At 41.7% G+C, this 15,500-nt stretch overlaps 1 protein-coding gene across 6 annotated transcripts in view; it reads left to right on the top strand.

Annotated features, from left to right (window-relative positions):
* TENM4 (teneurin transmembrane protein 4) overlaps positions 1-15,500 on the top strand; it is a 358,119-nt gene that overhangs the window by 297,362 nt on the left and 45,257 nt on the right. For all 6 annotated transcript variants that reach the window (XM_037377895.1, XM_037377897.1, XM_037377893.1 and 3 more), the window contains 2 exons: positions 7,131-7,285; positions 11,123-12,000. In XM_037377895.1, the coding sequence (XP_037233792.1) occupies positions 7,131-7,285; positions 11,123-12,000 (1,033 nt within the window). The remainder of the gene's footprint in view (positions 1-7,130; positions 7,286-11,122; positions 12,001-15,500) is intronic.

Below are 15,500 nucleotides of genomic sequence, written 5' to 3'. Positions count from 1 at the left end.
CCTGGTACAAGATAAGAGGAATATTATTAATTTCCCTACGTGGATGGATGTTGCAAGGTTTAGATGACTTATGTTTCTGCTTTGCTATAGGAAACAGAGCTCTGGAGTTCAAAGCTTTCAGCACTTGAAATCCTTCTTGTTGGCAGTTCAAGCTCTCAGGAGGCTGTTCTTCCACTTCAATCATACCCCAGCAAAATGCATGCATTCATTCCTCACAGCTCTGAAATTTCACAAAATAGAAGTAAATTGAGGGTGAAAGAGGAAATGACACAAAGCAAAATGGCAACAAGAAAATAATAATCTAGAAAGCCCACACTGCCAATGGAAAGTTCATGAGCAGCGTTCCCTGATCTGGTTCTAGTCTGAGTTTGCAAAGCCTGCTGAGACAATAGCTTTGGCAGGTGTGACTCACTTCCAATTCACCTCAATAAATGATTAACAGTGAAAACTCACACTGACAATGTAATGTCAGCATTGTCTGTACCTTCACGGCAGTTCATCCCAGCAGAAAAATCCAGCAAATGCTTGTCTTCCGTGCAATTGTATTTCAGAATAGTTCAAAATAAAAAGGATTTACTGTACAAGCACCCAGTAGTCCTCAGGTTACCCTCTGCTTCCCTGACTTGGCAGGGGAATAAACACCCCTAAGTGAATGGTCAGAGGAAATTAGAAAATTACTCTGTAGCCATAGAGATATCAGCTGGCCAGGGAAGGACCTGGAAAGTTCGGTTCTTCAAGAATCGCCACACTTTGGGAACTCTACTCTGTAAGGCTAAAGCTATTTTTTGACTGAAGATAATTACTTCATGCAAATTAGGACTTGTGTATTTTAAGTACACCTTTGCACTAGTTCGAAGTAAGGAACTGTAAGGAAACAAGGTCTTCCCTCCATTTTTGTGATGTTTTAATTAGCTGATATTTGCAGCTTGCTGGAAAATACTGAGGGAATATACTCCTGCCAGATGAAAATCAGCAATTCATAAAGACTGGAGAATTGGTTATGAAGTGTCAACGTATACTTTTGCATCTACATTTAGCCTCTTGGACCAGTCAAGCGTCTGGTCTAAGTAGATATTTTTGGCTCTCAGTAGAAATAAAGTGGTACCCTGAAGACGATTTGTTCTATGTCAGCACACATGTCCAAGGTGGGATGAACCACTTTCTGGGAGTGCCCATCTCCTCCTGGAGTCACTAGCCTGAAGGATGAGCTAACACCATTCAGAATAGTTCTCCACTTTCTCAGCAGCAGCCTTTTCCCCACAGTTCTGATCACCTCTCACAGTTCCCACCTCAACTCCCATGAGTTCAGAGTGGATAATTTCATAGAATCATAGAACCATGGGATGCTTTGGGTTGGAAGAGACCTTCAAAGATCATCTAGTCCAACCTCCCTGCCATGGGCAGGGACATCTTTCACTGGATCAGGCTGCTCCCAGCCCCGTCCAACCTGACCTTGAACACTTCCATTGATGGGGCATCCACAGCTTCTCTGGGCAACCTATGCCTGTGTCTCACCACCCTTATTGCAAAAAAAAATTTCTTCCCTATATCCAATCTAAATCTATCCTCTTTCAGTTTAAAGCCATCATCCCTTGTTCTGTCGATACATTTCTCTGAAGTACCTTCTGGTCAAAGGTTCTTGTCTCTCTCCATGGAAGGAGAGAGAACTCCCTTTAGATGATCAGCTTGGGGAATATTTTAGGAGGAATAAAACCCACCCCAGGAATTTCATCCTTCCCCTGTCTTTGGCTGCTCTGATAAAGGTAGGCTGTACAAATACAGGACGGGTAGATCAACGGATGGAACAGTGGTGGCAGTTGTTTGGTCAGGGTATTTATCATCGCTATTAGGAACCAGTCTGGTACTTACAATTCATTTGCCACAGAGCACAGCAAACCTTTCAGATGCTAATGAATTTCAATATATCCTTGCAAATTAAAGTGTTACCACTTTCTAATTATCATCTGCTAATAATGATCCTCTTCTACAAGCAATCTAAAGAAAAATTAAAACTCCAGCTTGTCAGAGCATTTGTTTTCATCTGAGTACTCACCAGTGGTTCTCCTCGGAAAAATGTTGTGGCAGAGAAATTACCAAGGAGCTTGCAATTAAGAGAGATTGCAGTGACAAGTCTGACACAATAGGAAGAAGGTTTCAGAAGGGACGTGCTGGGGGAGGGGGCATCTTGTTCATTTAGCACCATAAAAACAATGAGAATGAAGTAATTAATTTGGGGACAGATTGCTTCCTTCACTGTGTCCTGCTGAATGTGTAAACAAAATCTCAGTTGTTCACTAAGTGTTCACTAATTCAACAGAATTAAAAGGAGAAATTCAACCCTCTGCAATCCATTAACATTTCTATTGTCAAATGATAACATAAGGGCTATTTCAGAGAAGACCAGAGGCTGATTGAACAAAATATCTTGTCTCTTACTGTGGCCTGGGGCCAGAAAAGACACACAGGGAAAGGGGCAATGACAGAGTGGTCTTTACCTGCTAACACTCCAGATTCTAGTCATCAACATTTAGGGGACTTTCTGAAGAGGTTGCACCTGGACCTGTGCTTAGATGCCACCATCAGCTGGGCTAGAAACCTCCCTGAACACCTAGTTTTGTCCTTCCAGGCATCCTGTGCTCATAATTTTCACCATTTCGTTAGCTACAGCCTGAAAAAGTGTGGTCTTTTTGAGGACAGAACATTGTTTTCTGTTCTCTCTATGCCTTTCCTAATCCTTTGCTGTCTTCTAGCTCCCTCCCTGACCACTGCAGAGCACACAGCTGATCTTTGCAGAAAACTTTTCACAGGAATTCCGAAATCTTTTTTACCATGAGCTATTTTACAGCTTGTCATTGCATATGGGTAGTTGGGCTTACTCCTTCCCCTGTGAATTCTTCTGTACTTATTGACATTGATTTTCATCTGCCATTTTATCACTCAGTCATTCAGCATCCAGCTAGACAAGATAGCTCCAAATTTGGATTCTTTTAGTACCTTTTTTTTTTTTTTTTTTCTTAAAAGGTTTGTTCCCCCCCTTTTTTTTCCTAAGTAGAGGTACATGTCCAATGCAATCATTTAATGGTTCATCTTCTAGATGAAACCCACCATGCCCCAGTAGCCATTTGCAGGATGATGTGCTGTCACCTCCTCGCACTACAAGGTCCTGACATTTCAAGCAAATGTCATTGTGTCACAGCGCTCTATCAGCAAAACTCACTGGTGTGGTGGACATGCTGCTATAAGCCCTTGTTTCTTATGGGATTGCCGACTATCCAGGAGGAGCCAACATGATTTTGTAACATCTGTATTTCATATCTCAGAGCTTAAAGTTTAGATCTTCAACTCTACCTGGGTACTGGCAGCAGATGTTTTCTCTCAGTAACTGTGAGATTGAACTTCAAGCTATGTGCTGAAAATCTTTTGATTCCCTTATGTTCCTATGGAAACATGAGAGGAGCCTTCTGCCAAAGCAAGCCAAGGTCTTTGGCTTTACATGCATAACATGTGGATTACCCATTCCTCTGCCCATTTTAGGAGCCGGCTCCCAGTGCTGGAACTGTGCCATTAGCAGAAAGGAAACACAGAAAGGTCCAATCTAACCTCTACAATCTGCTGCAAAGAAACTGCGAGATGCTTCTTTCCCTCTCCACAGAAGTCATCCATCCAAAGACACTTGTCAGTGGGAGAGCAGGGCTCCTCTCCATAATTAGATTCGATTCCAAGACAATCAGTCAGGAAGGGTTTGGAGCAGTTGCCGTGCGAGGTGCATGTGCAAATGGGAATTTAGGGCTTTGACAGACTGAAAACTCTGTTACCCTGCAGAATGTCTTAGGAAATGCAAGGCAATTGAGATTGCTTAGCCTGCGTGAAAGAGGGATAAGCAGAGGAGTGCTCTGTGATAACACACGCGCATGCCATGGCCCTGGAGCAAGGTGGTAAGTGGTAACTTTTCTGTACCACTTTAACTTACTGGGGCATGCAAGCTCTTTGTCTAAGCTGGGATGCAAAATAAAGTTGTGCTCTATCAACTGATCAGAGCTGGCTTGAGATCCAAAGTACGTACAGGTTACTATTACTGTAACTGGTTAATCAGGCCAGCCATCAAACCTCAGCACTGAACACCGTGAGCAACTGTCAGCATACGATGCTGATAAATCCAATCCAATACATATGGAACTAGCTAAGAGAGAAAATTCTGCCTCATTTAAAATCACATTATCCAGCCTGCCACCCTTCACTGGCTCCTGGCCTGTCACACAGGCTAATGGACAGGCACCCTGAAAAATACTCGTTGTGAGCCTAGGAACGGATAAGAGCCTCTCGTGTTTGACAAAAGCCAATTAAGATCAACTAAACCTTCTATCATGCCTTTCCTGAAAAAGCACGTCTACCACATTGCTTGAAGAGCTCAATTGTGTTCTTGGTTGTCAAGCTAATACCAGCAAACATTAAAGAACTTGCCATTCAGCAGGCAAAATAATTAGAGGAGCAGTAACCTTCAACAGCAGATGCCAGTGACAGGTGACATGTGCCAGCATCCTGGACGACTCATTGAACAGGGCACCAACTGGGGCACAAGGCTGACAGGTCTCATGGCAGGTGAAGGCAACTTCCAGAAAGTCGTGGATGCCAGTGAGATATTGATGTTTATACTGCCAGATCCCTCTGCAAGCTTTCGACAAAGTGCTAAGATACAACTGATGTGTTTATAACGTGTAGCAAGAATAAATAGCCACTAGTGCTGTGGCTTCTGCCGTAGCATTCAGATGTGCAACAGGTACCTTCTGCTCCTCTTCAAGGTTCTTGTTGCACGGACCTGCCAAAGATCAGCCGTGTCCCGGCATGAATTGGTATTGGATGTAAGACTAGAAGCAATTTTGGGGGTCATTTAGTCCTGTCATCCATTATCTTCAGCAATCCTGCCATACAATGTCCTCCAAAATTAATGAACTTCATCTTAAAAGCTGCAAGTAATTTTTTTCCCCTCACTACCCAAGAGGGTATTCTGAAACTTCACTGTTCTAATGGTCAGTTATCCAATCCAGATCAAAATAATGCCCTTCGGAGAGGGAGACGCTGTGAGGAACTAAGGAAAATGCTGGTTTTACCTCCCAGCAAAACCCCACAGCTCCCATTCAACTCAGTGATCTGAATCATCAGTTCCCTGACTCCTAATTGACTTTGAATCAACAGGTTGCAACCATGTCTGAATCCCTTCTTTCACCTCAGCTCAATGGAGAAGTTTGTTCTTTCTCTCAAACAATGACTCAGTCCTGAGGTTTTCCTGCCATTACTTCCAGGCTAGATTATCTTCTGTGAATTTCAGTATGACCAAATATGAAATGTTTTTCCACGTATCACCCACCTCCATGGCTCCATGGCTTCCAGCCCATGCGATAGTTACAGTGCTGGATGAAGGCCATGATTTTAATTGCCAAAGCAATGAGAGGATTAGGCTCTGCTACATGAAAATCTAAAATTTTTGATCTGTGAACTGCTGCTGCGTCTGTACTTCACAGCATAGCTCACAGTGGATAGAGACTGAGGGTAAATGTTTCGAACAAAGGGATCTGGCTGTAAAACAGCATTTTGGAGAAACACAAGATCAGATCGCTCCTCAGAAACATTCTCAAAGCTTTCTATCTGAAACAGATTTTCCATCATTTCTTTCACCATGATGACAGCCAGAAAAACATTATAGTGAGGATTCATCTCACTAGTTTAATCTGTCTCCAGTGTAAATGTTTCCTTTGGAGATATTTTCTCTATAGTCGATGGGGAGGAAAAGGTGTTTCTGATGGGATCCATATAATCTCTTATGGATATCTGCTTTAGGGTGATATGAATTGCACCCTAGAAGTAGATATTTCCCTCTTCCGATTGGAAAAGCTCCAGATACTTGCTTGGATGCAGCATGCAGATGTCTGCTTTTGCCAAGTGATTGCTACCCTGCTAGTGGAAGAAACCAAACAGGAAGATCCTAATTTTCATATATTCCAAGGAGAATTTTCACTTGCATAGAAAAGGGTGTTACCAGCTTCTACAGTCTTTTACTATTCCTTTACATTCTTTTAGTGTCTTTAAGACACTCAAGTATTATGCTGAGCAGCATTCTGCCACCATAGGGTAGATGAGATGGATGACTCTATTAGTATCTGCAGAGTTATTTTTAATTTATACTAACATAAAAGAGAGGTGAATGGGGCCCTTAACTTCTTATTCCTGCCTTAGTCATGGACCTTCTCTGCGACCTTGGGAAAATTGCTTTATGTGTTATTTTCCCGATATGTAAAATTAGGATAATCCTGCTCAAAGACTGATATGAGGTCTAATTAGTAAGTGTAAAGCACTATGAAATCCTCTGATGGCAGATGCAGAGCATAGCTAGCCTGGGATAAAGAAGGTTAAAGGAACTTGTGCTAAAATCACAAATACTTGAGAAATTATACTTAGGGGGAAGTAAACTGGCACATATCTGCAGGTGAGGAAATGAGAATCAGCAGTCTCTAACTGTGGTCGGCCGACCTCAAATCCACTGCCCAGACCATGTCTACAAAGGAGGTTTGGACAATGACATGAATCACCTAGCAGAGTCCAGAATCAGGGGAAATATTACAGAATACTAGGGTTATCCTAGGAAAAAACCTTCCATATTTATCCATCTGGAATCTGATTGACCTGATGGATCTTTCACAGCCTTTTTCATTGCCATTTCTGAAAGATTCACCAGTGTCAGGTTTTCATGTTCATGGTTCAGTATTCATACCACGAGCAATTACGCCATGTCTCTGAACAGGCAGGGCAAGCAGTTACTAGAAAACATTTTCCTTTCAGCAGGTCATTCAAACGCCATGCCCTTTCCCAGAAGTGAGCAGGGATTTCTAAATTGTATCCTGTGCCAGCTGGAAGTGCCTTCTGTGGAGTGGTGCCAATTCAAAGCTCCTGACAACCAGGATTCCCGCGTGCCCAGCTCTCATCTCATCCCTTTTGAATGCCATAACATATATTCCTCCCAACCAAACCAGCAGTCTTACTGTTTCACGAGTGTCAAACCAGACACTGTCTTCAGTTCATCTCGTAATTGTCAGGTTGACATTACTTTCTGACTGTCTTGCTTTTTCCCTCCCCAGGCATCACCGTGGACAAGTTTGGGCTGATTTACTTTGTGGATGGCACTATGATCAGGCGGATTGATCAGAATGGAATCATCTCAACTGTGTTGGGTTCCAATGACTTGACGTCTGCTCGGCCTCTCAGCTGTGACTCTGTCATGGACATTTCTCAGGTAAGACAGTGTTTCGGTTGGGTTTCTACAAACAGAATCCTATGCCTTCACCCTATCTGCATGTCTGTGTGCCTCCCCAGGTCTAACAAAGTGGTAGAGGCTCAAGGAAAATTACATCTCTACATATTTTGTGGTGTGAAAATGACTGGGTCAAAAAGAAAGTTCCTGTAAAAACTGAAGGAAAGACCTAACTGACCTAACTCAGAGAACTCTGCAAAGAGAGATTTTAAAGATGTCCCACCCACAAAAGAGACTTCTTTCAGAGCTCCTGATCAATTGGGAGACACAGATTCCTGGGAAGGCAGGTTTCACTACTCTCATTTCTCAAGAAACTAGTTGCTTTAATCTAAAGAGACCGGGCAGCAGCACTCATTTTAGCAGGTCTTTGTGCCGTGCTCTGTTGTAACAACTTAGCTACACCATGGGTTTTTTTCTTTGCTTCCCCCCATCCTAATTTGGCCCAGCACAATTTTAGACCTAAAGCAAATTAACATCTAGGAAATACTGATTGGAGGCTGTGGTGCCAAAATTAGCAACAGCAGGAAAACAAGAATCTTGAATTGCATCAGATTGCAAACTCGTTGTAGCCACCATCATGCTGGGCTTTTAAGTCCTGCTGCTTCCTGTTGCTTAAAGGTGGAGAGAAGGAAAAAAAGCAAAGAAAGAGAGAGAGGAAAAGAAATCTCAGTTTGATGATTGCTTTACTTCTGGATGGCACAGAAGAGAAACCCATTACAGCCCAGCACTCAGTTTTGTGGGGCACTGGCCAACCTGTCAAATTACGCCAGGTTAAAGATAGTGTCCTTTGAAACCTTTGTGCCACTTCTTGTTTGCCTGGCTACAGGAATGTTCCCCTCTCCTATGAAAATATAGATCATAGCTGGAGGGCTAAGTACTGTTATTCAGCCACAATAGGTGTCAATGGGGTTTCTGTTTTGTAACTACCTAGATAATTTCCTTGCTCCCATATGGAATCCGTTCCTCTTGGTTTTCCCTCTAATTTGAAAAGATTATTCTTGCTACTTTGCAGCTGGTTCCCACTGTCCACAATTTATGAACAAGCTGAAATTATGAGTTTAAAAGCTCTCGTGCCTTCTATAGAAGCAAATTTTGTTGGGTAAGGGCCATCTTGTAGCATGCTTCTCATCTTACAGGCATAGTTTTTTCTTTATCTGAATTTCAGGGGCAGTTACCACAAGAGCACTGTAGATTCCAGTTCTAAGAATTATTTTCTGTCAGGTTATGTGGCTTATCTGTATACCAGTGTCATCTTTAAACACTTCAGAGATGAGCTAAAATGTATCAGCTGAAGACTCTTCCTTTCCCTTTATAAAATGACAGGAGCCATTTTTAGATCAGCTTGTACTGTGATGGGCAAATTGACCACTCCTATTCTGGACAAGCTCACTGAAGACCAGTTTAATTAAAAAATAATGACAACAACCCAAAGCAGGAAAAAAAGGAAAAAAAAAAAAAAAAGGAAAAAAAACCCAACACCAAAAACCCCAACCATCCAACCAAAAAAAAAAATAAACCAAAGCTTGGGAAGTAGTTTTTCATTTTTTACAGTGGCTGGAAGGGTCTTTTCTGTCAGGTCCCCGAGGCTCCCTGGGACATGAGGACATGAAATATTTAGCTGCCAAAGTTGACAAGGAATGGTTTTTAAGAAATTGAAAATTCCCTTGTCAGTTCAGAATAAACTCTGCTCTTGATGCTAACTCAAGGCTGTGGAGCTTAAAGACCACTGAAAGGGATGGAGGTATGCATTATTAAAGAGAAAACCACAGGCTATAATTTTTCACTACAGTAAGGGTTAAAATAGGCCAGGAGCTGAGAAAAGGAAGATTTTGCAAACAGAGAACCAGAGTAGACAGATCTCAGTGTAGTGCTTAGCCCTGAAAATAAGCTTCACAGGCCCAGCCATTAGAAGGCACAATGAATTAAATACCTTGCATCTGATGCTTTAAAAAAAAAAATAATGCAAAAGTTGAAAAGGGATCTAACATGAATAGAAGCATCACAAGTAAAGCATGGCTGTGGCAGAGATGTTCAACAACGGGCTTTAAAAATAGGAATCTCCTGTCTTCCTCTAAATCTTACCTGGTTTCTTCTTGTTCTTGGTTTTAAGTAAAATCACAATGAGAGATGGTTTGCTGGACTTCAACCTGCTGGCATCTTCTCCTTTGCTCCTTCTCCTTCCCATAAGGTTGCCACCTTTTAGATGCCAAAAAAAAAAACCCAAACAAAAAAACCCAAACTTGTTCACCTCAGGTAAATAAGCAGCAACTGAGATGGATGGTGAGAGAGAAAGATGTGAAACAAAGAAACAGGGAGATCCTGGAACTGCAGAGCCTTGAGTGTGCCCAGATCCCAGACCTCTCCATCACAGCACATCATGCTGTTGGCTACAGAGGAGAAAACACATGGGTGCAGGGAGAATGGCAGAAAGTGACCAGCTTCTCAGTTAACTGTGAGATATCAAGTCCATCTGCTCTAACTTAAGAGTTGCTTGGCTGACTGAAAGGGAATTATACAACCAGAATAGCTATTCTTGCTAACTAGCTGAAAATCTATTTAAAAGCCTGGCTGCAGGCGACCAAGAGCATTCTTCACAGCTGTTCATTTCCAGTCACCCTTCACACCTCTACTATGTGGAAGATGCACCATTAGGAAAACATTTAAGCATTGTTTGTTTCCCATCAGCACAACACTGATTTTTTTTTAATGTATATAAACCTGAAGTAAAACAAATTAATGACAATTTTACAATCTTACTGTTCTGTATTTTAATTTTTTAAAAAAATATTTTTAAAAAATAATTTTAAAAATATATAAAAAAAATACCCTTAATTCTGTTACACATGTCTTAGATTTGGCAACTAGAAGAGTAGACTCACCTGAAAAGACAGTGTATTACAGAAGCAGAGCTAGAAATAAAAAAACCCTAGTGCTCACTCACTTGTGGTGTTACCAGTCACTTTCTCAGTTTGTTTGTGTATATGGTTTATCAATGTTGAACTATGATGTGTCACTGTTAATTGAACCCATTCTTCCATTATGAGAGAAAAAAAATATGTGAAAACCACTGTGAAGACACAGGTATTTTATACCAGAGATTGAAATTGCCTGAATTTCTTGGGAATTGCTATTTTGCATTTTTGCAGCATCAAGCAGAAAATCAATAGTTATAACTTAGACATACACACATGCTGACACAGTTGCCAGTTTTGTGTCTATCCCTCCTTGTCATTTACCCAGAGGAGCTCGGCCACTTGTCTGGAAAATCCTTTAGCAAAAGGATCATTTTTTTGTTTGACTGATTTCACAGCACTTCACACAACAAAATTCCCAGTCCCGGGTCTCTGCTTTCAGGTGTGGGTCCATCAGTCAACAAGCATAAGATTGTTTGGGGAGGGGAAATCCCCCTTTGGGGATCTTTGGATTTTCTTGTTTACTTCTGCATTCCTGGGCACTGATGCCCCTTCCCACAGCCGCTGACCCCTCACACCAAGGTAGAAAAGCAGAGGGAAGCCACGGTGCAGATCAAGAGCTGAGGAGGGTCTGCCTTTCTCCATCACCCTGCTCCCACCGCTGGTGCAATGCAGAGTCTGGGTATCCACGTGTCTGCTTCATGTAACCAGGTGCTAAGCCCCCTCACTCACACAAGGGCTTTGTCCTCTATGGCCACCATATTGAGTGGTAATAATTAATTGTTTTTCTTTTACGTTTTCTCCTTTTAATCCATGTGGAAACATCTTCATTGTGACTGATCTGTAGCAATCACACAGTGAAAAAGGCCTCACTGTAATAATTTCCTTGTGTTGTTTTACCATTAAGGTTCGTCTGGAATGGCCCACGGATCTGGCAGTCAATCCGATGGATAATTCTCTCTACGTCCTCGACAATAATGTTGTGTTACAGATCTCTGAGAACCACCAAGTGCGAATTGTGGCCGGGAGACCCATGCACTGCCAGGTGCCAGGCATGGATCACTTTCTCCTTAGCAAGGTGGCAATCCACGCTACACTGGAGTCTGCTACCGCACTGGCCGTCTCGCATAACGGGGTCCTGTATATTGCTGAGACCGATGAGAAGAAGATCAACCGCATCAGGCAGGTCACCACCAATGGAGAGATTTCTCTTGTTGCCGGTGCACCAAGCAGCTGTGACTGCAAGAACGATGCTAACTGTGACTGCTTCTCGGGGGATGACGGCTATGCCAAGGATGCCAAACTCAATGCGCCATCCTCCCTTGCGGTGTGTGCAGATGGGGAGCTGTATGTAGCTGATCTTGGAAATATCCGAATCCGCTTTATTCGGAAAAACAAACCGTTCCTCAACACACAAAATCTATATGAGTTATCCTCACCCATAGACCAGGAGCTCTACTTGTTTGACACCAGTGGCAAGCATCTTTATACTCAGAGCCTTACCACTGGAGATTATCTCTACAATTTTACTTATTCCGGAGATGGAGATATAACCCTGATCACCGACAATAACGGCAACTTAGTCAATATCCGAAGAGATTCCACAGGGATGCCCCTCTGGCTGGTGGTGCCTGATGGCCAAGTCTACTGGGTGACAATCGGTACCAACAGCGCACTCAAGAGCGTTACAACACAGGGGCATGAAGTGGCCATGATGACGTACCATGGCAACTCTGGTCTCCTCGCCACTAAAAGCAATGAAAATGGTTGGACAACATTTTATGAGTAAGTATATTACAACTATCATGCTGCTGACTTCATTCTCTGTTCTCTGAACCATGCAAGGCTGATAGAATTTAATTCCCTGGACAGAATTATTGTCCAAATAAAATGGCCAGAACAGAGAATATCAGATCTCACGCAAACACTAAACACTGTAAGTGCATTAGAGTTTGAGTAAGCTTCCTCTACCAAGTCAAGTCAGAGCTTCTGCTGAGTTTTTCTAAACCAGCTAAGTAGTTTGGACACCTGGTTCTCCTTAATATAGTTAGGACTAGGGATTTAGGTTGCATGTCAGGGAATTTTTCTTGGCTTTGAAAGCCCTGGAAGTGCGAAAGTTCCATCAGATTCTCTTTTTCACAGCTTTTCACCTCCTTCCTATGGTGCAAGGTCTTTTTTGAGCTTGTTTGAAATGGCTGATGTGGAATGACAACTGCCAATGACTAATGACAGCTTGCTCAGAAAATGATTCTGTAATTAATAGACTGCTTGGTTTCTACTGTTGTAATTGGCCTCACTAAGCTTCAAAAATAGTCTCAGAACTGTTCAAGACCATCCCTGTCCCAAAGAGATTTTTGAGCACAGAGAAAACAGGATGCGTTGAAAAACCCAAAGCTGGCAATGACTTGAAGGTTTGTGCTTCTTTTTTGTATTACTATTAACAATTCCCTGCTTATAAATAACACGAAGACAACACATTTCTGATATCAAATAGGAGAAAGAGTACTGAATGAAGGGCATCTAGAAGGATGGTCTGCAAATTCATCCTGCTGTTGAGAACCCTTTCCCCTCCCTCTTTCTTAGTTTAATTTTTATTTTCAAATCTAGCCATTTTGAAACGCTCCTTTTAGTGCATAATTTCCCTTATGATATGAATGGTTAGATGGAAGTGTTCAGCTACCACAATAATAGACCCATTGTAAGAGTCCAGTTTGGCTAGAACAGACAGTTCCCCAGATTACAAAGAAAAAAACTAAAAGAAAAAGAGACTGATGGAAGGCAAGCTGGCTAAACCCACATATCCGTGTGTTAGACACGCAGTTGCTTTGGTTCTCTCTTTAAAATGTTCCAGGCTTAGTTGCAAATGTCTTTGCTTAATACTCACTATTACTGCTCCTGCCGCAAAAAGAACTGATGGAAACTTGTTGAAGACTCTTTTGAAAGGTTATTTGCATTCCATCAATGTTCTGCTTGCAATTACTATAGCAATATTCCTCAGTGAATCAAAGTTAATACCCTTCCATCTCTTGCATTAAATTTGCTTGAGGGAGGCTTTAGGGAGGAAAGATAGGGTGTTTTTCTCTATAGGAGTGGAAGCCTGCTATATTGTCAGAACCACTGTGCTAAATCAAGGAGGTATTTCCTTTTTGCAAGGAACCCAATAGTTCCTGTGCTTGAAAACAGATGTAGCTGCGGACAGTGAAGCAAACTAAACATTACAGCTAATAACGGTCAGATTTATACTTCAAACATAATCTTTTATTTAAAAGTGTGACTGAAAACATAAAGGAGATAAAATGAGACAGAAGCTAAAATCCTACTTAGTCCGTGGATATATTTATAACAGTGATCCATTATTTCTTGCTATCCAACAAAATAGAACATTTGTGCAAGTCATCATTCTGGTCCTTTTATGCACTTTAGAAGACTTGTAAGAAAGCTTTTTAGAGCTAAATGGTAGACAGTATTCTCCAGTGGTTGGACTATGGAAATCTTGACTAGAACAAGTCAGCACTATATGATAGCATAGCATCACTGAAAATAGCATTGGGAATGTGTCTTCAGAGATACCTCATCCCAACCTGTTATCAGTTATCTCTATTTAACTGTTCCTGACAGGTTCTGATGCAACTTTATAGAACTGCAGGGTAAAAGTCTACCTCTGAATTAGTTGCCCCAGCCTCCCTTTATGGGCAAGGGAGAGAAACAGGCATTTTCAGAGTGAGTTTCTTATGTGTCTTATGCGTCATATATGATGTCAGGTATCTGATGACATAAGCTGTATTCTGAAAGTTTCTCCCTGCAAGAGGTAGTCCAGAATGGTTAGCTCAGACACAGGTGTTTACATTGCAGATGTCTACCATTTGGTCAGATGGTTCCTATCAAAGTCATCCCAGTTATTCATAGATATTTCTAGTGATAACAATGCATTTACCTATCTTATTGTTATTATTAGAAAGCTTTTTTATATGCTCAGTCTAAGAGAGAGAATGTCACTCTTCACTGCAGACTGTCACTCTTCATCCTAGCCTGTCCTGGCCCGTCCTATCCTATCTGATCCTATCCTAACCTGTCCACTAGGGACCTGGAAAGCAGATCAGTCTGCTCATCTTTTCAGCTGTGAAAGGTACATATCAAATGTTCAAGAACATGCTCTGTGATAGCTCTCAAAAAGCAGTCAGCAGCAGGGAATCATCCAGCAGGGTTGTTTTGAATGCATGGGCAGGGATTGATTCTACCCAGGTTTTGCATGCATAATCTGGGCAAACAAAATAAAATCAGACTGATAAAATGAGAAGATTTGTAAATAAAGCTGAGATGCTTAGATTCCTTAATAAAGTAGGTTTCATTTAAACAAAATACATTCTTCACACAATCTAATGGCAGGGTACATAAGTAACGGGCCACAAAAGAACTGGACTGACTATTGAGTCTCAGAGGCTGTAGTGACCAAAGCAGCAGGTCATTCAGTGTGATCCTCAGCATAATTCCATGGCAAATCTGTCTAACATTGCCTGGATGGACAAGCGAAATTAATACATATATTCATCCCACTCTACTTGTAGTGGGTAGTGGGAAGCTGATTTTATCCCTGTACAGCATTGATGAGACTAATAGTCAGTTCTGATGTTTGCAGCTTATGAAGGACAGTGAAAATTGAAGGTTGTGCAGAAAAGCACAACAAAAATACATTTGTGGGGAGAAAGTGCTTTTGTGCTGGAGAACTAAGAAGGCTTGATCTATCTATTTAAACTTGAAGAAGGCTGGGAAGTGTCTAGATCACAGCACATCAGCACAAAGCTATCACCTATAGAGAGAGACTCTTAATCTAGCAGCGAAAGGCTTGAGAAGGGTAAGGGCCTGGAAAGCAAAGCATTTCAGTTGACAGGAAGGCGTGATTTTTTAAGGCTGAGATTACCTAACCAGTAGAGCAACCAACCATGAGAAGCAGTATACTTCCCATTTCTTGGTATCTTAGATCATGACTCTCAATGCCTTAAGATACATTCTCACCAGACAGATTTGCATAAGTCAAACACAAACTGCAGGGAGGAGTGCAGGAATGGCAGGATTAAATCTAAGTTCCTTGATATCCAAGAAGCCAAAGAAGATGGTGTAAACCAAATCAACATTCAATACCTTCAAGTTATTGGTTTCTATATCAGAACATCAGGAAATTTACATTGAGGAGTTCAAGTGATTTAGAGAAATCCTGTGATCATGAGCAGCCACAAGGTGCTCTGAGTAGTTTTCTGTCCTGGCTGAGGGGGAAGGTGAAGCTCATA

This window comes from Falco rusticolus, chromosome 2 (assembly GCF_015220075.1).
Source record: "Falco rusticolus isolate bFalRus1 chromosome 2, bFalRus1.pri, whole genome shotgun sequence".
Taxonomy (NCBI): domain Eukaryota; kingdom Metazoa; phylum Chordata; class Aves; order Falconiformes; family Falconidae; genus Falco; species Falco rusticolus.
This window is presented reverse-complemented; position numbering and strand designations above follow the sequence as displayed.